General features: G+C 35.7%; 4 protein-coding genes across 6 annotated transcripts; 2 read left to right on the forward strand and 2 right to left on the reverse strand.

Annotated features, from left to right (window-relative positions):
• Positions 1 to 67: 67 nt before the first annotated feature.
• On the forward strand, positions 68 to 1,757 carry RpL13A (ribosomal protein L13A). Its single transcript, XM_090159920.1, has 6 exons — positions 68 to 203; positions 539 to 611; positions 789 to 854; positions 927 to 1,174; positions 1,330 to 1,452; positions 1,629 to 1,757. Exons 1-6 carry the CDS (start codon positions 183 to 185, stop codon positions 1,719 to 1,721), a joined length of 624 nt encoding a protein of 207 aa, XP_090016046.1. The 5' UTR covers positions 68 to 182; the 3' UTR covers positions 1,722 to 1,757.
• Positions 1,758 to 3,257: 1,500 nt separating this feature from the next.
• Positions 3,258 to 4,820, reverse strand: LOC149925561 (ubiquitin-conjugating enzyme E2 J1-like). The gene is made up of 5 exons (XM_090160034.1): positions 4,591 to 4,820; positions 4,319 to 4,524; positions 4,064 to 4,254; positions 3,873 to 3,999; positions 3,258 to 3,817 (listed from the first exon to the last, which is right to left on the reverse strand). The coding sequence occupies exons 1-5, from the start codon at positions 4,619 to 4,621 to the stop codon at positions 3,539 to 3,541; spliced, it is 834 nt and encodes a 277-aa protein (XP_090016160.1). The 5' UTR covers positions 4,622 to 4,820; the 3' UTR covers positions 3,258 to 3,538.
• A 6,035-nt stretch (positions 4,821 to 10,855) lies between these two features.
• LOC149925562 (Fanconi anemia group J protein-like) lies at positions 10,856 to 14,399 on the forward strand. Of its 2 annotated transcripts, XM_090159746.1 has the most exons (6): positions 10,856 to 10,894; positions 10,998 to 11,102; positions 11,170 to 13,184; positions 13,253 to 13,437; positions 13,517 to 13,945; positions 14,014 to 14,399. In XM_090159746.1, exons 2-6 carry the CDS (start codon positions 11,008 to 11,010, stop codon positions 14,206 to 14,208), a joined length of 2,919 nt encoding a protein of 972 aa, XP_090015872.1. In that variant the 5' UTR covers positions 10,856 to 10,894; positions 10,998 to 11,007; the 3' UTR covers positions 14,209 to 14,399. The 2 variants fall into 2 exon arrangements, with proteins under 2 accessions (XP_090015872.1, XP_090015873.1); XM_090159747.1 differs by lacking the exon at positions 10,856 to 10,894 and having other exon boundaries at positions 10,968 to 11,102.
• d4 (double PHD fingers d4) lies at positions 14,257 to 20,702 on the reverse strand. 2 transcript variants are annotated; one of them, XM_090159748.1, is made up of 11 exons: positions 20,449 to 20,702; positions 20,098 to 20,159; positions 19,808 to 20,032; positions 19,498 to 19,739; positions 19,359 to 19,425; positions 18,677 to 19,288; positions 18,510 to 18,572; positions 17,144 to 17,278; positions 16,927 to 17,039; positions 14,620 to 14,701; positions 14,257 to 14,520 (listed from the first exon to the last, which is right to left on the reverse strand). In XM_090159748.1, exons 1-11 carry the CDS (start codon positions 20,532 to 20,534, stop codon positions 14,474 to 14,476), a joined length of 1,734 nt encoding a protein of 577 aa, XP_090015874.1. In that variant the 5' UTR covers positions 20,535 to 20,702; the 3' UTR covers positions 14,257 to 14,473. The 2 variants fall into 2 exon arrangements, with proteins under 2 accessions (XP_090015874.1, XP_090015875.1); XM_090159749.1 differs by lacking the exon at positions 18,510 to 18,572.
• Between the last annotated feature and the right edge of the window lie 289 nt (positions 20,703 to 20,991).

Genomic DNA, 20,991 nt, shown 5'->3' on the forward strand with positions numbered 1-20,991 from the left:
GTTGCCTAACAAACATAATTTTCGATTAAATACAACCAACGTAAGCGCATAGAATCGTTTTCAAACTAAACTCAGTTGGCCGTCTTTAGCCCGTGATGGAACATTTTACACCCCATATATCAATACTTACGAAAAAATAGTCAGCGGCGTTTCGTTCATTTCGGTTTTTCGGAACATTCATCATGACGGGCTTTTCAAATAAGGTAATATATTTTTATTTTCTTAGACCAAATTAGTGTAAAAACATTTTTAAAGAGCAGTTTTATAATATACAAGTTAATAATTGAATATCAAAAACTATATAACTGATATTAATAAAGGTTAGCCAAGTTATTTTCTTCTTCATAATTAAGCCTTGGCATACACGTGTCTTATATGATAGGCCTACTTCGCAAATTTAATGATGAATATGTATCAACATGAATATTTCCCATTGATTTCAATTACATGCACTACCATCTGATTTTGTTAGACATTAACTAGATCACGTCTTCATTATTTGAAACAATGATTTTATGATAGAACCTTTTTCTTCTAGCCCATCATTATTGATGGACGCGGACATTTGCTAGGAAGACTAGCAGCTTTAACGGCTAAGGCGTTGTTAACAGGTAAAAAGAAGTTTAAGTTAGACACTATGAAAAATCGCCACTTAATGATGGATAATTATACCGAATTACTGAGAAAATTTGATTACATAAACATGCACTACCAACTGATTCCCACCTTTTATTATCGTATGTTTGCGTATTAATGATTTGAAGTTAACCATAGTTTTCTGTTCTTAGGTCAACATATTGTAGTCGTGAGATGCGAAGGCATTTGCATATCTGGAAGTTTCTTTAGAAACAAATGTGATTATATTAGCCAATTACAACCAACGTGATTGTTAAGAGTAATTCTGAAACAACTCTATTATATTATAGTGAAGTATTTATCATTCCTCCGTAAGAGGTGCAATGTGAACCCAGCTAGAGGGCCTTACCACTTCAGAGCCCCCAGCAAGATCTTTTGGAGAACTGTTAGAGGCATGCTTCCCCATAAGACAACTCGTGGTGATACTGCCTTATCTAGGCTAAAGATCTTCGAAGGAATTCCTCCTCCCTATGATAAGAAAAAGCGTATGGTTGTCCCTGCGGCTTTGAAAGTTTTGAAGCTGCTTCCTCGAAGAAAAGTAATTATACTTAACTATGAATCTCAGTTTTTAAGATTATGATGAACTCTTACCTACCATGATCTCCATGATAACTCGATCTAAGCCTGACTATGCTAAGCTATAACTAAGTTACATTCTTTATACTAAATAATAATTAAGAATTTTCCTTTTAGTTCTGTACTTTGAGCAGGTTGTCTCACGAAGTTGGATGGAAATACCAGGGTGTCATTGCTTCCTTGGAAATGAAGAGGAAAGCCAAAGCTGCCGTCTTCTACAGGCAAAAGAAATCTGATGAGGTTAATATTGTTATTATTATGCATAATATAGTTAAATGTAAATGATGAAAAAAAATCTTACCTACATTTTTTGAGAAGTAATGAAAATCACCTATGTAAATCTGAAGCCATTTTGAATTACTTTTTAAAGTTGTGAAAAGTGAAAAGAGAGCCTTAAATTATCTTTTGTGTTACAGAAAATTAAAGAACAAGCAAAACTGAAGATTTCCAAAAAGAAGAATATTGAGAAATATAAGAAAGTTATTGAAAGCTATGGCTACAAAGTTTGAAGTTATTGGAACTAATAAAATGGCTTTGAATTTGTCTTTGCGTGTATGTTTGCAGGTTTCCTGTCTGGTCACTTATTGCAATTATTATTTCCTGTTTATAATATATCTATGTAAAAACCTAAATTGGCTTAATGTAATTTACTAATATTAAAGGGCAATTTTAAGTAGAAGGTAAAAAGTTTAGGTGTATTGATAGTAATTAGTTGTAAAGATATTTGAACCTTAAATTTAAAATCCAAAGGTATATAATTGTTTGCCAAATCAATGCACCTCAGCTGTTAGGAGTCAATATCCACTATTTCTATACCTAACAGTAAATTTCTTTTAACTTTGGTGATTCTTGAGGTGTATAAATCGGAAGTTGCAAGTCTTACTACATTGTACTTATTAGACCAAATATGTAAATTATAGTTGAGGAATTTGTTAGTACTTTTCTTGGTTAGTGAGCAAAAACTAAGGTACTTCAGTTGAAAATTTACCAATAAAGATTGGTAAAATGTTGGTTAAGTAAATTTTAGGCATATTTTGGGTGAAGCAAATTTCCCATAATTATTTTTCAGGTTCCAATGGGTGAAGCTGTTTTGATAAAACTGTTTAAAATTCAGCAGTGAAAGACATTACACCAGAATTCCATAGCAACCCTATCAAGGGGAATGCAGTGGTGTACCCAGGAATTTTTTCTATGAGGCCACAAACATTTCTAGGTAGTGTTTGTAATGATTATAACAGGGTTGCCACAAAATTTTAAGATTCAAATTCCCTAACCATTTTAAGGTATTTTCCCTGACTTATTAAAGGGAATATAACCTCAGGTATTTGGTGTGGAACACCCAAGGTTCCTATAAGTACAAACGCACTATATGTGGAACACCAACGTTTGCAGCTCTGGCCGCTCTTGCCTTTGGCTTTAAAAATGTTTGGCGCCACTATACAGGATAATTTGAAAAATTTAAGGGGTCTGCCAGAAGTTAATCAATTTCGATGGACTTATATTTCAGTAAAAATGTTATTGCAATGTTGAAAAATAAGTAAAACATTCGAGGAAATAAATGATAATCGTGGAATTTTACATACATCTAGAGTTAAATTACCTTCAAAAAGTGCCCAGATAAAATTGAATTCCCGGACTTTTCCCTGAATTCTTACCAATTCTTAAAATTCCCTGACTTTTTAGGCCCATTTTTAAATTCCTCGACTTTTCCCTGACGTGTGGCAACCCTGTGATAAGCAAACATGTCGTATGAAGCCTCCGGTCATGCTTATTTTCTTCTTCTTCTTCCTGGGGTGGGTGCGCCACTGGGGAAATAATAAAACCACACCTGTCATGTACAAATTTCACCATAAACTATGAAATTTAGAGCTCCGAAGAAAATTTTACTGTTTCCACACTTCCCCAAAGGTGTTATTATAGACTTCTGGTTACACTATTAGTAAATATACTCAGGTATTTATTTCTTGGAAGGCATCAAAAATTAACTCTCTAAAAGCAAAATCATTCTTCACCAACAAAAGCATCAAAGTAAATTATACTTAAAATAAAATCTGGATTGTTTAATTCAAAACCGGTGTTTTTTTTCTATTTGTCATAAACTATTAAAACACTTCCAACTAGCGAATAAAGACATTTTAAAGGCAATTTTCCCCAAAAGCCATTTTAAGTCAAAAGTTAAAAAGGGCACAACTTAACTCAGGGTAGATAAAATATTTAAACTGTACTATTAAATAATTGGTGGGGAATATTAATTATAATTATAAAATATTTTTCATTTGTTACCACAATATATTAATCAATTGCCCTTTACTATCACAATTTAAGCTTAAACAAAGAATACCCTGCGGACAATCAACAAAAGAATAGCCAGACTCAAAAGCGCAATGATCATGTTCCAAGGAATTCCCTCCGAGGAATCTTGAGTAGAATTCTGAGGTTCTTGAACTAAAGGCCTGGAATCTGAGGAAACTAACCGCTGTCTAAGACTAGTTGATGATTCACTAGGACACTGTGAATTGCTATCCGTTTCTTGCTCACTATCCATACTTAGTAATTTATGACTACCAGTCTCATTTTTATCCGTGGAAGATTCAGTGCTTTCGCCCTATGACAAATCAGTAGTTATCATATTTTTTCTCTCTCATAAATTAGTAATATACCTTAAAAGAAATTCGAGTTGCGAGTTCTTTCGCAGCTAAGGATGTTTCTAATGACTCTGGACCTTGCGAACGGTCCTTTAAAATTGACCCTAAAGTACCACAGTCTGTGCAAACCCAAGATTTTGATCTATTTGACAGAAAATAAATTATAAACTTAATACTAACAACAGTTTTGTTAAAAAGATGATTACTGTTTCGATAAAACTTTTCTTTCTTCAGCTGAATAATCTAAGGAACCAATTGCGCCACCTCCGTGGCTTGGCATAAAGCCAATTAACGCTAACAGCGCTGTCCGTATTGACCATGAAGGCTGCCATGATTCAGGATGATGTCCAGAGATACTAAGGCATATTTTCTTGTTAACCTCAAATCTTCCATTTGGCTAATATTTGAAGAAAAATTCAGTTGTTAAGAATCAAAAGTAAACAAATGAAAGTTGAGTTTACATTTAAAAGAATAATGCTTGGTGGTTTCATTGGATATTCAGGGGGCAGAATAATTCTTCCATGATACACACCACCATCAAATTCAGAGTCTGGTGGGCCGCGGACAGTAAAATGCCATTCAAAAAGGTTATCCTCTACTGGCTGAGCAAAGTACTCTTCTGTCGGAGTACTTAATTCTTGGGCCTCACGCATGAGTCGTCTAACGGCTAATAGATATATGTGCTATTAATATTGAAATAATGGAAACGAATTTAGAGAAAATGAATAATTACCCGGACTTCTCATATTATATAAAGTTTCCATTTTCTTCTAGTGCATAGGCCTTTGACTTCGTAAAATTGGAACAGCTGCTGTATTGGTGGTAAATTTTAATTGGTTGTAGATTCAAACACAACTTTGCTGAATATTAAGAAAAATACACAATTTATTCTTCCTAGTAAATCGACTTAAGTTTACTCATACAAAATTTGTCGTAAACGTCGCTTCTTTTTCAAATGAAAAATGAAGTCTTTGGACAATGGACATTAAAAAAAGTATATTTGATCTGTAAGTGAGTAACGCCATAGATATATGAAATAGTATAAAAGCGCCGTCTAGGAAACGAACCAATTTGTGTGTCAATAAGAAATACACAAGCCAATTTGTGTGTCAATAAGAAATACACAAACCAATTTGTGTGTCAATAAGAAATACACAATCCAATTTTTGTGTCAATAAGAAATGTTACTAAGATAAATAATTAAATAGTACGTATTAAAATATTTAATTACAATACAACGACTAGCCTCTCATCAGGTCTGGAGCTGGCGTCTAATTGAAATCTTAGACGCATAATTAATACATAAATCCATTAGTTTTTTACTATGAAAATACGAATTAATAATTATTTAAAGTACCGTGTGTCAGCTAGTGTGTCAGAATTTATAGCCCGGTGCACCTTGTAACAGATACCATACCACCGGAGGCCTATCATCATAGTGCCCTACGCCAGCGTCCACCTAGCCCGGACAGGTGACAAATCCAGCATGGGTAGTAGTACCCTACTACTGATGGTCGCACCTTTGACGCAAGCCACTCAACCCAGCAGAAGGTGCAGCAATGGGTAGACCAATTCCCACTTCGCACACAGCTGTGGGATTAAGAGTGGATGCTGTAGCAACTCCAGCCGACACCCTACCTACGGAGGCAAAGAGTCAAACCCTTTGGAGAGATCTCCTAAAGGGGAACGACGAGCACACAGCAGCCCAAGTAACCCGGCACAGCCGGGAAACAGGACCACCGTGCCCTCATACGGAGGCCCGCCGCCCCACAGCAGGCTACCCAATCCGCCGAGGTCGCCAGTTTGCACGGATCCTCTCCGCTAGCCTGAGCCGAAGCTCAGTATCCAGCCATACCCTTCAGAATGAACTCCTAAAGCTGGCACCGGACACCCGGTGTTGCCCCAAAAGGCCAGGAAACAGGACCACTGCGCCTCGTACGGAGACCCGCCGTCCTATAGCGGGCTAAACAGTCCTCCGAGGCGGCCAGTTTGCCTGGACCATCTCCGATAGCCTGAGCCGAAGCCCAAAAGTGACCGAAGTCGGAGGTGGAGATAGGACCATTTGATCAGAGCTAACATCTCCCAGTGCGCTACCGCCCTTATGGTTTACAAGAGCCGGACCCCGACTCCCCGGTAAGGCCAGCAGTTATTGCATACTCTAACCCATTTAGGTAACTAGAATGCTGCCGCCTACGGCCGAGCTTGTCGCCAGTTCGTTTTGAACCTTCAGCCAATGAGAGGCCGTAGAGTGGTTTCGCTACTCTCGCGGGAGTCAATCGCAGACGATGCAATCAAGGATCCTATATGTTAGAAGGATATGAGGCGAGGGACGAAAAATGGCAGCGCCGTCGGTGGGTCATGCGCGATAGAGAATACGTCTTTAGACTCCGTCAAGGACAAAATATGGAGGAAGCGCAAAATTTGTCCTTGAGGGAATAGAAACAAGAGGTCCCACGTTTAGAGGCTCTCTTAATATCGACGGCGTTTTGAAAACACGGGCTGGCTGGAGGGCTACCTATCCTTCTAACATATAGGATCCTTGATGCAATCGACAGCCAAGCTCGGGAAATTCCCGTAGGATTTCACTGGGTTTTTTCGATTTTGAGATCGTAACAGCTTGCCGGTAATAACTTAAACATAATCGTAAAAGTATTAAATTTAATATTTGTTTTCTTAAATATATTTGTAATAAGGAATCTGTAAACCTATTTGGAAGAAGATGGCTCCGTTTTATTTGCAGGTGCGCTTCATAAACTTTAAGCCTAAACATCTAAATTTCCCACCGTTTATTAGCCGAGGCCTAATGTTTATTACTTGAAAATTTCATATTTTCGCGACCGGAATATCGACGCTTTTTACAGAACGGAATAAAACACCGCGAAGGCATTTTTGTAAATAAAATAATAAATAAAATATTAAAAATAATTAAAAAAGTTATGTCTGTAGAAAACTTGTGGTTCGCCGAGAGCGCCGTATTTGAAGAATTATGATCAAATTCGGTTTTGGTAACGTAATGAAAAGTAATGAGCTAGGTGACGTCATTCTCTCTGGTGACGTTAAACTCTTGGCAGAACCAGTCTTTGAGCTCTGATTGGCTGAGATCTGGCTATCGTCTGCCACGGCGTTTGATCAATTTTCCAGTTACACGGCAGCATTATAGTTACCTATGAGATTTCTAGGGTGTCAATAGTTTCTTCCCTAATGACACACAATGTCGTAGTAGTCAAGTGACTATTGCCACAAAAAGTGTATCAATAGCTAAGAGACTATGTCCGCGATTCGCGCGGGAAACTGACGGATTTCAAACGCCGGTGGGGCCCTTTAAGTTAAACAACATTAAAGTTTTTCTCAAAAATACCATAATGTTTGCTCTTTTTTAAATACTTAATATATATTCCATGTTCAATTATAGTCTTTATAAAACGAATGTATTTTATATTCTATTAAAATATTTTTGTGTTCTGACTTTAAAAATACTTAGTGTAACATAAATCTATTAGAAAATAAGGTTTAAATCAATATATTACACTTTGGAATATTTCAAAACCAAAATAAACAGATTTATGTGGTTTTTGAACTAAAAATTTCAGTGCCAAAAACAAATAAATATTTTTTTACTCAACTTAAGAAATAAAAAGAAAATAAATTCACCATTAAAAACACACCTATAAAATGTGTAAAATAACCTAATATATTTGAAAAATATTGAGGAGCAAGTTTGAAAACTACAAAAAGTCGTTTTTCGAAAATTGAACTTTTTTAGATATCTGGTTTTGGAACTCAGGTAACGATTATGTTCTAAAGTTATTTTTAAATGGTGGGGTGGCGGAGTGGTTAGCACTTTCACCTCGCAGCAAGAGGAGCCGGGTTCGATCCCAGCCTGTGGCACTGGGTGAAAACTCGGAACAACTCCTTCTGCGTTGAGTTTGCAAGTTCTCTCCCCATTGGTTTAAGGGGTTTTCCCCCGGGTTCTTCGGTTTCCCCTTCCATAAAAACTTGTCTAGGTTAACGGTAATAGTTAGTGTAGGAAGCTGTTGGCTCGATCTCGTCGAGGGGCTAACCACTCTCTTACAATCTGTACACCGATTACAAATGAGTACAGCCTTTGGTAGTGCTAAATCTGTACTCATTTACGTAATCATTTTAGTACAGTCAAAGGTACAGGCATGTACACCGATTACGGGGAGTGGTTAGCCCCTCGGATCTCGTGGCATGCAGGGCTTGCCACCACCCTCCTACGCATTGTAATCCGGCCACCTGAATTAAGGGCTTCAAAAGTCGCATGATGACTTAGGCCTAAGGTGGTGCCATAGAAATCGGATAACAAACTAGAACGATTTTTGAAATTTTGACGCGGGTTCCGATTAGAACTTTTAAAAAACCCTGCCTTTGGCCCATGCTTTTCGTTTGGCTGGCAACGAAAGTTACGCCATCGGTGCCAAACTGGTGAACTAACACTCTATTTCGCCTAAAATTAAATGGCCGACTTTAGCTCGACGCTAACGCGGTTTTTTTTACATCTTTAAAATAGCTTATGTTTAATTAAAGTAATCAAATCGTGTAAGAGTACATACTCAAAAGAAAACATATCTTTTCACAGGTTAGTGTTAGAAATAGTTTTCTTTTTACCATAATTTCCAATCGCTAAGAACGCACTAGAAAACGCGTTTCTTGCAAATCATAGAAAGATAGTTTTTTAAATAAAAAATGAAGAATGGTTCAAAACTCCGTAATTAAATATTTAAGTAGTAATTACTCAAACAAAAACATATCTTTTAACAGGTTACTGTTATAAATAGTTGTTTTACGAGCAATGGTTATGGGGAAAACCGGTGCACAGTAATGGTTCATCACGAATATCTACGTTAGTATTGTATGTATGGCTATAAACCCAAGTATGAACATTAGGGTCCGGCTATTTCCCACAAAAAATGTTCTATGAACATTTTACATACGAGCAATCGTTGTGTCGTAATCGCGGTTTTAACGTTGTACCTGAAACGCGTCTTACAATTTTGCGCCTTCGTTGACTTAAAACGCATCCGCCGCTCTTCGTGTAACCGCGTTTAAAATTTACCACCCAGCTAACTCTTGTTATTTTTGCAATAAATCGCTTGAAAATGAAGCTATTGTGAAGGTTGTGTGAGACAAAATGATGGGAAAGTCGGAATAAGGGGTCACTTCAATTTAAGTTCATACTGACTGCCGTAAGGAATAAATCTATGCTTTGAAAAGAAAACGCGACACCGATGAGACTGTTCGACATGTAGATCGCGAGCGAATCAACCTACCAAATGATATAAGAAATATTCAACATACAAATTTTCCCGTTTATATGAACTTAAATGTAATATAAAATCGTCTTGAAAAACCGTTTATTGCTTTATAAAATTCAAAAATAATATTAAAATTATTAAAATTAACAATATAATAAGTTTGCGTTGTCAACGCGCGTATTTTGAAACGGAAAAACCCGATTACTATTGTTAAATCTTGGATTAATAATATGATATTTTTAATACGAAACAAATAACGAAATACGTGGAATTTTTGGCGTTAAATAAGCTTAGAACGTATTTCGTTATTTGTTTCTTATTACAAGGAGCGTTCGCCATCATTTAACAAAGATTTAACGATAGTAATCGGGTTTTTCCGTTTCAAAATACGCAGTAGATTAAACCGAGGCTTAAGACTGGGCAAGATTCCGCGCCTTAAAATTTTCGTCTACTTTAAAGATACATTCTGAACGAAACAATGGATGAAAAGTTATGAAACTAGCTTTTAAACAAACCTTGAAACTTATTTCAAGTCATATTTATAATTCACCGATGACAAAATTCGTGAAAAGTATTAATATCGTTCCGAATTACAACCTACTTTCTAAAATCCCATTTTTCTTTCTAATACGCGCGTTGACAACACAAACTTTACCTAGACGAGCAGATGCTCGGTTATCTACATGGTGCGGGAAAAATATTATTTTTGAATGTTATAAAGCGATAAACGATTTTTCAAGACGATTTTATATTAAATTTAAGTTCATATAAACGGGAAAAATTGACAGTGGAATATTTCTTATATCATTTGGTAGGTTAATTAACGTTTAATTATCGCCAACTTTACATTAATTTAATGGGGTGGGGTAAAACTTTTAACCAAGTTACGCGCGAGCGTGCCTCTTTAGGCACCGCAGATGGCGTTACTGTCGTTTTAGCCAAGAATCTAATCGGTACCTTGTCAACCATTCGATTAAGCGTTCTAGTTTGTTATCCGATTTCTATGGGTGGTGCCTTGGGTATTAGCCTAGCTGATTATTATTTTTATTTTTAAATAGAGGCACTATTGTATCTGGCGAAGTTGACCGCGAGTGCCGACCCCCTTTTCGCCAATGTAGGAAGCCATAAAATGGGCAGATTACGTGGCGCCGTCGACGCGCGGTGAAATGAAATACATTATGCCTTTTTGAAAATAAACTGTCAATTTATGTAAACAAAAGAAGGATAGATGGCGTTGCAAATTCTGCCTATCTCCGCTATCATACATGCGCGGGGGGGGGGAGAATTTTCCCGGTCAAAAACAGGGGTGCTTTAACGCGGTAATCTTCCCTCTATTTCTTTTCTATCTCTATGTTAAAAACATAAAACTTTTTTTTTAAATCTTATTTCCAAGGCTGGTCAGGCTGACTATTAAAAAAAATATCCTTATGTCCAACCAAAGATAATTTAAACTCGTACCCTAGATTCGAATACTGAGAGCTTTCCAATTGACGGTTTTGTTACGAAGTGTTTACAATCTTCTGGCACGTGACCTCAGAAAAATCGGGCTCCATCGGTTTGCGGTAAGGCGCAAACCATGGAGCGAGTTTTTCTGAGTTCCGGCGGGAAGAGTGATTTCGAATCTAGGGTACGAGTTTAAATTATCTTTGGTCCAACCCTGATGCAGCTAGTGACCTTTTAAAATCTTTTTAAAAATTGTCTGCTATAATTTCTGTTTTGGAAAAGATCCCGTTGGTTTTTTTTTGGCGGGAAGTTTGCAAGGTGAATCGTGAAAGTTTAATAAATCAATCTGAAATGAATGTGATACGGATAACATTTAACGGTTAGAAATTAGAAACATTAAAGTTAGTTTAGTTTTTTCTAGTAAATGAACCATGGAGAATACCGATTACATTCCATATACTATTCAAGGTTGCAAGGTTTTGTTTCCAGTGAAAGCCTATCCAAGCCAATTATCAATGATGGAAAGGTCAGTTTTTAAAATATGATAACTGTCTTCCATTCGCGTGTTAAAAAATTTTATTTGTTTCTTCAAGGATTCTGAAGTGTTTGAATCGAAAAGAAAATTGTCTACTGGAATCACCAACTGGAAGTGGTAAAAGCCTAGCACTTTTGTGTGCTGCTATGGCCTGGCAATCAAAAGAGAAAATAAAACGACAAACAATGTCTTCAGACATTCCATATATTGATGTTGACAGTTGTTCAGACAGCGAATTGAACCTATCTTGTTCAACAGGCTATGTCTCCAGCCCTTGTATTAATCAATCATCACCATGCACCAGCAAAAAGGAAGTTTTGAAATCCCGTATCGAGCAGTTAAGCTTGAATGCCGAATCTTTTAAAACTCCGGAAGTTCCCAGTACATCACGTCAAAGGCGGGGTAATAAAAACTCTAAACCAAAAGGAGTTATATATGTTGATGATGATGAAAATAAGGACCTGGAAGACTTTAAACCATCCAAGAAAATTTGTATAGAAGAAAATGCACAGACATCAAATCCAGGAGTTTTGATACTGAAGCCATCTTTGATAACAATTAAAACCCCAAACGGTTTGCAACAAGAAGTCTTTATTAATAATCCAAGTGTCTTACAAATAGATGCCACTGGAAATATTATTAGTATGCCTGTAACAATTAACAAACCAACAATCGAGACAAAATTAGTGCTGAAAGAAGCTGTCATCAACAAAATTACAAACATAATCGCAGTACCAGACCAATTACAAAATCCTAAAGTAGAAAAATCAAAAACTAATCCAGGAAAACCAACACAAAAGGTAGAACAACAATCTAATGATAACAAGAAACCACCTCCTTTACCAAAGATCTACTTTGGCACCAGAACCCACAAGCAGGTGGCACAAATTGTGAGGGAGCTCAACAAAACCGCTTACAAAAATGTTCCTATGTGCATTTTATCAAGCCGAGATAGGACATGCATAAATGGATGTGTGAAAAACTCTCCAAACATAAACGAAGCTTGCCAAGAATTGTTGGATACCCCTGGAGGAATTTCCTGTGAATATTACCACAGGGCTAACAGAATATCTCATGAGCAATTGGCTTACGAGAAGCATTTTACAGGTTGGGACATTGAAGATTTAGTTAAAGTTGGTTCCAGACATGGGGCTTGCCCTTACTACGCAATTAGAAATTTGATGCAAGATGCCGAGTTAATTATCGCACCATACAATTATATAATGGATGCGGCTATTCGATCAAGCATGAATATAAGTCTAAAAAACACCATTGTTATATTGGACGAGGCTCACAATTTGGAGGATGTAGCCAGAGACGGTGCAAGTTTAACATTATCCCTCGAAGCCATGTCAGTTGCTGTGAAAGATTTGGATGAATTTGCCCAATATAGGCCAGAATGGAAGTCGGATACATTACTCATGGCCCAAATTTTCTCCGGTCTCTGTACATTCGTAAAAAGCAACGAAAGCAACCTAAATGATTATAGGGAATATGACAGAGGCTGCAAAGTTTGGTCCGGAGATCAATTTTTAGCGATTCTGGCCAATGTAGGAGTGAGATCTGACAACTACAAGAGTATAGAAAAGTTCAACAATGAAATTCAGGATGAAAAAAACAAAAATAAGGAGTATAACAAAGAAAGTGAAGTTGACCATCAAATAAATAAAAAATATCCAAGCTCAGCAACTATGTTCCTACTGAAACAAATGAGTCTAATATTGAATTATATATTCATGAAAAACCAAATATATGTATCGGACTATAAGGTGGTAGTTGTCAAAAGTGCAGCTAGGAATGATTCTTTTGCATCGTCCCAAAACGGGGTTTGGAGAAAAAAGAAAACCTCCATGGGCTGGGAATTTCACCTACACATATGGTGCCTTAATCCGGGTGTCGCATTTTCAGACATAAGTGAAAAAATCCACTCACTAATAGTCACATCGGGTACTTTATCACCAATGGACTCCTTCCAATCTGAACTCGGAATGCCATTTCCAATTCAACTTGAAGCAAATCACGTCATTAAGAAGTCCCAAGTTTGGGTTGGAACAATGGGGAAAGGTCCTAATGGTTGGTGCTGTTTTGCTTATGCTCTAACCTCTCGGTAATGGTATTACATTCACTTATCACTGTCTTAGGGGGATCTCTTCAAGCTGTCTACCGAAACATGGACACGTTTGAATTTCAAGACGAGCTGGGCAAACTAATTTTGGAAGTATGCAAAAATGTTCCTTATGGGGTACTTTGCTTCCTGTCATCGTATACCGTGATGGAAAAATTAGCTACAAGATGGACGTCAACTGGCCTTTTTGGAGAGATTGAGGTATAAAATCTTTATTTTTGGTACATAATAATATTATAGTTTGTAATATTTACAGCACTTTGTAAATTTCATTTTTTAGGAGCATAAAATAGTCATAGTTGAGCCTAGAGGAAGAGGCAGTAAAGATAAATTCCAGGAGGCAATGGATGAATTTTACTGCGCTATTGATAACAGGGAAGGGGCGTTGTTCCTAGCAGTATGTCGTGGTAAAGTTAGCGAGGGCTTGGACTTTGCTGATAACAAAGCCAGGGCGGTTATTACAGTTGGAATACCCTATCCAAACTTCAAAGACATTCAAGTGGACCTTAAAAAGAAATTCAATGACATCCGTAAAGTTTCCAATCAGTCATTTTTGTCTGGTAATGATTGGTATGAAATGCAAGCGTTTAGAGCCCTAAACCAAGCTCTTGGTCGTTGTATTAGGCATATTAGTGATTGGGGTGCTTTGATAATTGTTGACGAACGTTTTCAGTTCAACCAACGCTATACTAAATACCTTTCCAAATGGGTAATTAAATATTGAAGTTGTTTTGGTTCATTATAGAAAACATCAATAACCAATTTTTTCCTTTATAGGTAAGGTCTAATCTCAAACATTACTCAGATTTCCAAGAAGCGATGTCCTCCTTGAAGCTTTTTACTGAAGAAAATTTAAATGCTGAAAATGGTTTTGAAGGTTCATATTTCACTCAAACTCAGGGTACCCAAGCTATGGATATTAGTATAACTCAAAATCCAATGTTCAACAGCGATAGCCCTGATTTGTTTTAAACTTTTAATCAAAAAACTTGTTTCAATTTGCTTTTGTTTAACCAAAAATATATTTTTTTATGAATTGGGGAAATTTATTCTAATACAAATTAATGTACAATTCCTCAACAATAATTTTTAATAACATTAATGTATTTAAGTTTGTTACTAGTATAAAACGTCAAAATAAATTGGGGCTGAGTTTAATCAACTCAAATAATCAAGTGTATAGAACGCTTTTAAATACATTAAAATATATTGTATACTTAATACTGTCTAAGTTCTTCTACTTTCTTCCATATTCTTCAATGCAAAGGTGGCAGCTCCATGAGCCTATTTCCATTAAAAACATCACAGAAAATTGAGCACTCTCAATTTAAAAATTTCCAACCTTCAGCCATTTGCACAGGCCACGAGTTCCACAACACTTACCTTCTGGAGGTTCTGAAAGGGGAGGCGTCAAACAATACATGTGATATCCTCTGTCACAATCGTCGCAAAACAGGAGCTGGTCCTTAAAAAGAAAGGCAATGTTTCAGAAACAATGACCTGAACCAGCAATACCTTATCTATAGTTCAATATCAAAATTTTATAAAATTACCAATAACCCAGTTTCAATAACAACTTGCCAAGAAGTGTTTAAATTGTTAATTTTGTAAAAATTTAACTACCCAAGTTAAGTACCTAGGTTTCTGTATTTTTGTTAATTATGGGAAAATGCCTTACATTATTAAAACTGGCTTATATAAATTATTGAACATTTACGCTACTTTCAAAAGAGATAACACCCTACCAACATAATTTGAAAAAACATGTTATATAAAATTTAAAAACATGCTCTTTTAAATTAAACATTTTGTAGTTTTCAAAGTATATTTATAAGTTTATAATTACATTTTTTATTTGGGTTGCATAAATTCTTCCCAAAAAAAAATGATGAAACTCGTGCATTTAAATGTTGGATTAAATGGTGTCACGCACTTCCAACCACAAGTTAGCCAAGTATAATTTTTGAACACTCAAAATGTAAAATTTAAAAATTGTGCAACGGCAACATTGAAATCATTCGGGATTGTTATGAGCAAAGCAAAGGAAGGAAAAAAGTCAAGAAATGATAATGAAAACTAATTAATTTTTGTTCGAGGAAATGGAAAACCAAAGGAGAGACTGAGGAGAAGGCAAAATGTTTTCTTTCGAATCGAACATGACATTTTTCTAATATCTCTGGCAATTTCAACATTGGTATCAATAATACTTCAGGAATTTAATTTATTAAACCAAAAACATAAGTGCTCTGGTTTATAATAAATTTAATAATCTTCTGTTTGACAAAAAATAAACCTTAGCTACTAATTTCAATGAAAATCTATTTTTGAGCTTTTTTTACGCAGCATTTGTTTGGTATGGGATTTTGGCATATTTTAAAAGAACCGCCTGAAGTAAAACCGACACGCAATGCTTTGCCTCAAGTTGTTCTTATATTGATTACAAACAAATGCTACTCACTTGTGAAATGTGCACATTGAGTAGCTAGCAGAGAAAGAGAGATAGCAAGAAAATAGTCAATTTAGGGGCTCTCGAGAAAAAAAGGTTGAAATAAATGAAATTTTTTGGAAATATCTTTACTGTAAAGTTAATTTTAAAGTGAAAATAAAAAGTTCGAACCTAAAAGGAAACACTTTGCTTGTAATACTAACTCAAATTAAAGATACATTTAAAAAATCTTAGTAATAGTCTTTGGCAATTTATTTGTGTTTTATTTAAAAGGCTACTGGTATACATTTCACATGTGCGTTTTTGCGGAAATTTAAAAAAAATTTCTACTATCTAACTTTCTTACCAACATTTTTTACACACATTTGACAAAAACTGTTTAGTTTTTGTAAAAAACACTTAAAAGCACAAAATGATTTTGTGTATAATGAGACTAAATTAAATAATGTATCTTTGATTTAAATAGCATAAAGCTTAGTAGTTTATGAATAAGGTAAAAAATTAAGATAGGAAATGGAAGAACGTAGCGGAAAAATGAAAAAGTGAAGGTTCTAAAAATATCTACGAATAAAGTTTTAACCCTGCTGTAATTAACCAAAAATACATTATGATTTTTGAAAATAAATAATGCTTTTGCTTTGGATGAAATTATTTGATAATTAGTGATAATTCAATTATAATTGGATGTGCATTATAGAAATTAAACTTCAAATATCAAGAAATTGCTTAAATTAGGGTAAAAATTCTGTTCTTGATAAATGAAGAAACATTTTTACAAACGTTTAACACAGGTTGCAACACGAGCTTAAACGTGGCACTTAACGCAGGCTGCAACCAACAGACTAATGGAAATAGTGCGCTATAAGCTCGCATAAATGCATCCTAAAAAGCTAAACCATCCATTTACGCAAAACACAAATCACATTTGGGCATTTGTTCAAAATATATTTGATTTTAATCTATACTACTTTAGGTTGTAGCAAGTTCAATAGCAACTTGCTTAAAAAGGGAATGTAAAAAGACAATTGTAAATTATGTATCGAATTTTAAACAAATATAGTTCATATCAAAACAACTATATTTAGAGCTCAAAATTATACAAAAAAGATGTAGCAAACAACATCTCCTCTTTACAGAGCCTTTAAATTTTTTGTTCTAATTTCTAGAGACATTATTAGTTCCTTAAATGAATGTTAATTTTGGTGATATTAGTATGGAAATAAAAAAATATTTTTGCTACTTACGTCATTGTCGGATGTACCACAAAGACCGCAAGATTTACACTCAATACACTGCCACCGATACTTCTTTACCGAGAGAGTCATGTTAGGTGTGAACTGTAGGCAAGTCGGATGGGCTAAAAACGTTACAAGGATCTTTATTATACTTTTTATATTTTGATTTGAAAAAAGTTTAAAATCTAATATAAACAAATACTACGGAAGAAATGAAAATAATTACCAGAGCGTCCACAATCAGCGCATGAAACTAGCTCCTCAGCTTGCTTGGTTTTCTTATTTTCGGAATTATCTCCGAGACAAAAGTCACAGTATGTACTGGGTGTGGCTAAAGGCTTACCAGAAGCACTTTTTTGACCTGTTTTAAGTGCACACAAAAGTTTTAACACTAGGAAACTGATAGATCATACATTTAAAAAATAAAGAGTGCAAAAGAGGTTTTGAGAAATATCCAACAACCAAGGTAGAAAACTTTCCATTGAAATTAAGAAAATAACACCATATAACAGGAGATTATACTTGAAGTTTATAAGAATTATCCAGACTTTTTTAAAATTATTATAATGTTACATGAAAAAACAGATCATGCAGCAAGAAGCTAGTTTTAAGTGCATCTACAATTTCTTTGTAAAGACAAATTTGTACAACAGCACAGACATCACCTTTTTCGTTGTACGAAGTTATTTGCGCAAGATATTTAACCAAATTTTAAAGAAAAATAAAATAAATTTAAAGCGCATTAAACATTTGCTTAAATGTTGCGATACAATTGTGATTTTATACAACGAATACTTTAAAACTGAAAAAATAAATGAAGCAAAACTTTCAATGCTAATAAAAACATGCTTGGGTTAGAACGCAGGGATTTGGCCTGGGCTTCAGCTTTATTTGAAATAAAAGAAAGGATTCTGAAAGATAGGAGCCGATGCAATGGTGCAAGCAGACATCGAGAAACACAGACAAATGCACGGCTATAACAGTTTCATATTTCCTTTCTTTTTTTTTGGCTTAACAAATTAGGCTTATCCATATTTTCAGTTACGATTAATCAAAGCTAGCTAGCAATTTAAGCATGCAATTAACGGGGGAAGTTAATCGATACATTTAAAACCCATCTTACAAAGTTAATACGCTAAAAAGTAAAACAGGGCATGGACGCGCCGACGTAACAAAGTCTGTATGTTTAATAAAAATTATCAGACTCTTTAGTCATGATAAAAAACCACTAACATTATCATTTTCTCTAACTTTTACACTAATCAAAGGAAGATAAGGAATAACAATTTAAGTGTCAAACATGTTACAAAAAAGGGGTAAACTAAGCTAAATTTAAATTAAACGCGTTCGTTTCTGTATTATTTTTCCCCTCAACCATAGGGAAATAATCACAAATATGGAAGTTAAGATTTATTTTTACAAATGTTAATTGACAGTTTCATCTAGAGACGTGAACAATTATTATTATTCCTTAGCTTCCTAAGCACTTGATTTAATATAAATTCATATTAAATTATAAAATAAAAGTAAATAAAAACAAGATTTTTTTTAGGGAGGGAATTCTACGTTAGGAAATATTAGTCTGCTTTTACCATTGCTAGCAGCTCCGGGTGTCTTTAAGAACGACAGAAAAGAATCTTGAAATTTCCTTAGACCTAAGATTAATTAATTTAATTAATTAATTCAATTTAATATATCCAAATTAATTGATTAAATTAATTTTCTCTATTCTGCCAGAAATTTGAAAATTTCACCAAACCTGCCAGAGGATCATCTCCGGTATTGCCGGAAGAAGAATTTGAATTTGACGACACATTCAACATGGATGTTGACGATGACGGTGGTGTTGGATTGGACGTAGATGCTCCTGCCGTAACGGGTGCTCCCGATTGAGGCAAGCCTGGTGGAGGGCCACTCATTGATGAGATGGGCATGGCAGTGGGGCCTGAAGGCATGGAATGAGGTGGTACAACCATTTGAGGACCTGGCATCATGTGAGGCAGAGAAGGTCCTGGACCAGTAATTCCTCTCTGCGTGTCAGGTGCTATTTGAGATTGAGGATTCATGCTTGGCCCACCTGGAGTCATTGAGGGTGTCCCCACATTTACAGTGGGATTCCCCGCCGTTAATGGATTCATTGGTCCTTGAGGGGTGGGCACCAGCGAACTTGGCGGTGGGTTTGAGGCAGATCTCGAAGAAAAGTAAGAGTTTGAGGTAGAATCGTCTTCAGTCAGTGCCAAATCAGTTGACATACTGTGTGGCGGATTTGAATTACTGTTGTTTGAATTATTATTAGTGTTGTTGTTATTATTATGGCTATGACTGTAATGGTACGATAAACCAGGCCGCGTTTTATAGCGAATTCCACATACTATATAACAAAAGCAAAAAGTATTAGTTATTACCACATAATTATTATTTAAATTTTCTTTGACGCGTACTTTCACAACTGTAAGGTTTTTCCGCATCTGTATACTCTATTCTCTCTCTCTTTCTTCCTCTTGTACTCTATAGAGACAAGTTTATGTGAAATTTTTCATCTACAAAATTCAGAAAAAGAGCAACTGTCATAAGACTTACCGCAGCTTTCACTTTCTTCTTCTTCTTTTTGGTACTGTATAACTCTTCATAGTCCTCAACATCAGTTTCTGGGTCATCAGGATCCGGCATATCCATGGGGATTCCCATTTCAGAAGGATCGTCGAATTCTTTATACCAAGAATCTTTGGAATCATCCGCTAATCTCATCATGCCATCAAAGCACTCGGTACCATCATCTAATCTGGCCGAGGCATTTTCAACCACATTTATTTGGTGAATGTCTAAGATGTAAGATTATAATCAATACAATTTTCCCTTGACAGTTTCAGGACTATGTTTAACAAAATACCTAGATCATTAGCATCAGAATCTCTAACTCTCCGCGCTAAGTAACGATCATTCATCAAATACTGCCTTCTTTTCTTCCGCCATTTCTTAGCTGGGTAAGTATATAGTTGACCATCCGCTAACCCAGGCATTCTTTGCCATTTATGCATCCACAGGGAGCAATCACTTTGCGCTACTCCAGTTTGCGCATCCAAGAAGGGTAAACGCATTTTTCTTTCCAGGCAAACTTAAAAAATATTCGCAAAATTAACAACATTGCAGGGGCCAAAGAGTTCATACAAAAACAATTACCCCTGGTATTGTAACTGGCAGAGTTTTCAATCATGTCTTTGTAAAAGGCATCTTGTAGCGAACTGAGGGAATAGATTTTACTTTATAAATGAAAAAAATCAATGAGACCACTCTCTAGGCTTAGAATTTATATAACGTCTCCTATGATACACACTATGCGATACATGCATATATAGATATATTTTCGAACGAGGATCCAAGATGTCCGATCATTTTTGGCAAAATCACATAGGGAAGGTTAGCCATTTTGAGACTAGGAAGTAAGCGGGGGAGCTTTTCTATGACAAAAGAGACGCCGAAATCGAGAGCCATTGAAAGCTAACGAAAACCAAAAGGCAAATCTATAATTACCTATTCAATTTAGCTACGGCTTCCTGATTGACGGGAAGCGGAGATAGTTTGTCGGTCGACATCATCCTCTCTTCTAAATTTATCATTTTTCTTGTAAAATGTAAGCTTCCAGATAAGAAGGCACCGGGAAAAAGGAACGAATCGGGTCTGCGGTTTTCAACGTCTACACCGCGGTGGCCGGGCTCTAGATTCTAGACTTGCTCTTGCGCATCGTGAACTCTATGACGTCATTAATACTCAAACCTCACAAACTAAGGACCGACTCAGTTTCTCTCTAGAGGACGTTAAGTTAAAAAGAACCACCAATGGACTGCATTGTAAAGGATGATAAAATTGGCGAATAATAAGTAGATAAGTCCATAATGAAAAGGGATAATAAAGCTAAACCCTAAACAAATTTGAAGAAATTTAAAAAGTTACTAATAGCTCGTACCGATAGGTCTTCGAGCGGACAAAAACGCGAAACTCGGACCAAATAGATCTTCGAGTGAATAATTAAATTAAATTTAATAGCCAGAAAATCCAACGGTAGACCGGTTTCGT

This window comes from Leiobunum rupestre, chromosome 10, assembly GCF_980474605.1.
Source record: "Leiobunum rupestre chromosome 10, qqLeiRupe1.1.hap1, whole genome shotgun sequence".
In the NCBI taxonomy this organism is placed as follows: domain Eukaryota; kingdom Metazoa; phylum Arthropoda; class Arachnida; order Opiliones; family Sclerosomatidae; genus Leiobunum; species Leiobunum rupestre.

What these genes read in the sequence shown, in the direction of transcription:
- RpL13A (XM_090159920.1), top strand. Translation starts at nt 183, where the DNA reads ATGACGGGCTTTTCAAATAAG. An exon ending in AGCTGCTTCCTCGAAGAAAA is followed by an intron (nt 1,175 to 1,329) that starts GTAATTATACTT and finishes TTTTCCTTTTAG; the next exon opens with TTCTGTACTTTGAGCAGGTT. An exon ending in GGCAAAAGAAATCTGATGAG is followed by an intron (nt 1,453 to 1,628) that starts GTTAATATTGTT and finishes TTTGTGTTACAG; the next exon opens with AAAATTAAAGAACAAGCAAA.
- LOC149925561 (XM_090160034.1), bottom strand. Translation starts at nt 4,621, where the DNA reads ATGGAAACTTTATATAATATGAGAAGTCCGG. An exon ending in CAAGCATTATTCTTTTAAAT is followed by an intron (nt 4,255 to 4,318) that starts GTAAACTCAACT and finishes TTCAAATATTAG; the next exon opens with CCAAATGGAAGATTTGAGGT. An exon ending in AGAAAAGTTTTATCGAAACA is followed by an intron (nt 4,000 to 4,063) that starts GTAATCATCTTT and finishes TCTGTCAAATAG; the next exon opens with ATCAAAATCTTGGGTTTGCA.
- LOC149925562 (XM_090159746.1), top strand. Translation starts at nt 11,008, where the DNA reads ATGGAGAATACCGATTACATTCCATATACTATTCAAGGTTGCAAGGTT. An exon ending in AATGGGGAAAGGTCCTAATG is followed by an intron (nt 13,185 to 13,252) that starts GTTGGTGCTGTT and finishes TCACTGTCTTAG; the next exon opens with GGGGATCTCTTCAAGCTGTC. An exon ending in CTAAATACCTTTCCAAATGG is followed by an intron (nt 13,946 to 14,013) that starts GTAATTAAATAT and finishes TTTCCTTTATAG; the next exon opens with GTAAGGTCTAATCTCAAACA.
- d4 (XM_090159748.1), bottom strand. Translation starts at nt 20,534, where the DNA reads ATGATAAATTTAGAAGAGAGGATGATGTCGACCGACAAACTATCTCCG. An exon ending in GCCGTAGCTAAATTGAATAG is followed by an intron (nt 20,160 to 20,448) that starts GTAATTATAGAT and finishes CTATTCCCTCAG; the next exon opens with TTCGCTACAAGATGCCTTTT. An exon ending in TTCTGATGCTAATGATCTAG is followed by an intron (nt 19,740 to 19,807) that starts GTATTTTGTTAA and finishes CTTACATCTTAG; the next exon opens with ACATTCACCAAATAAATGTG.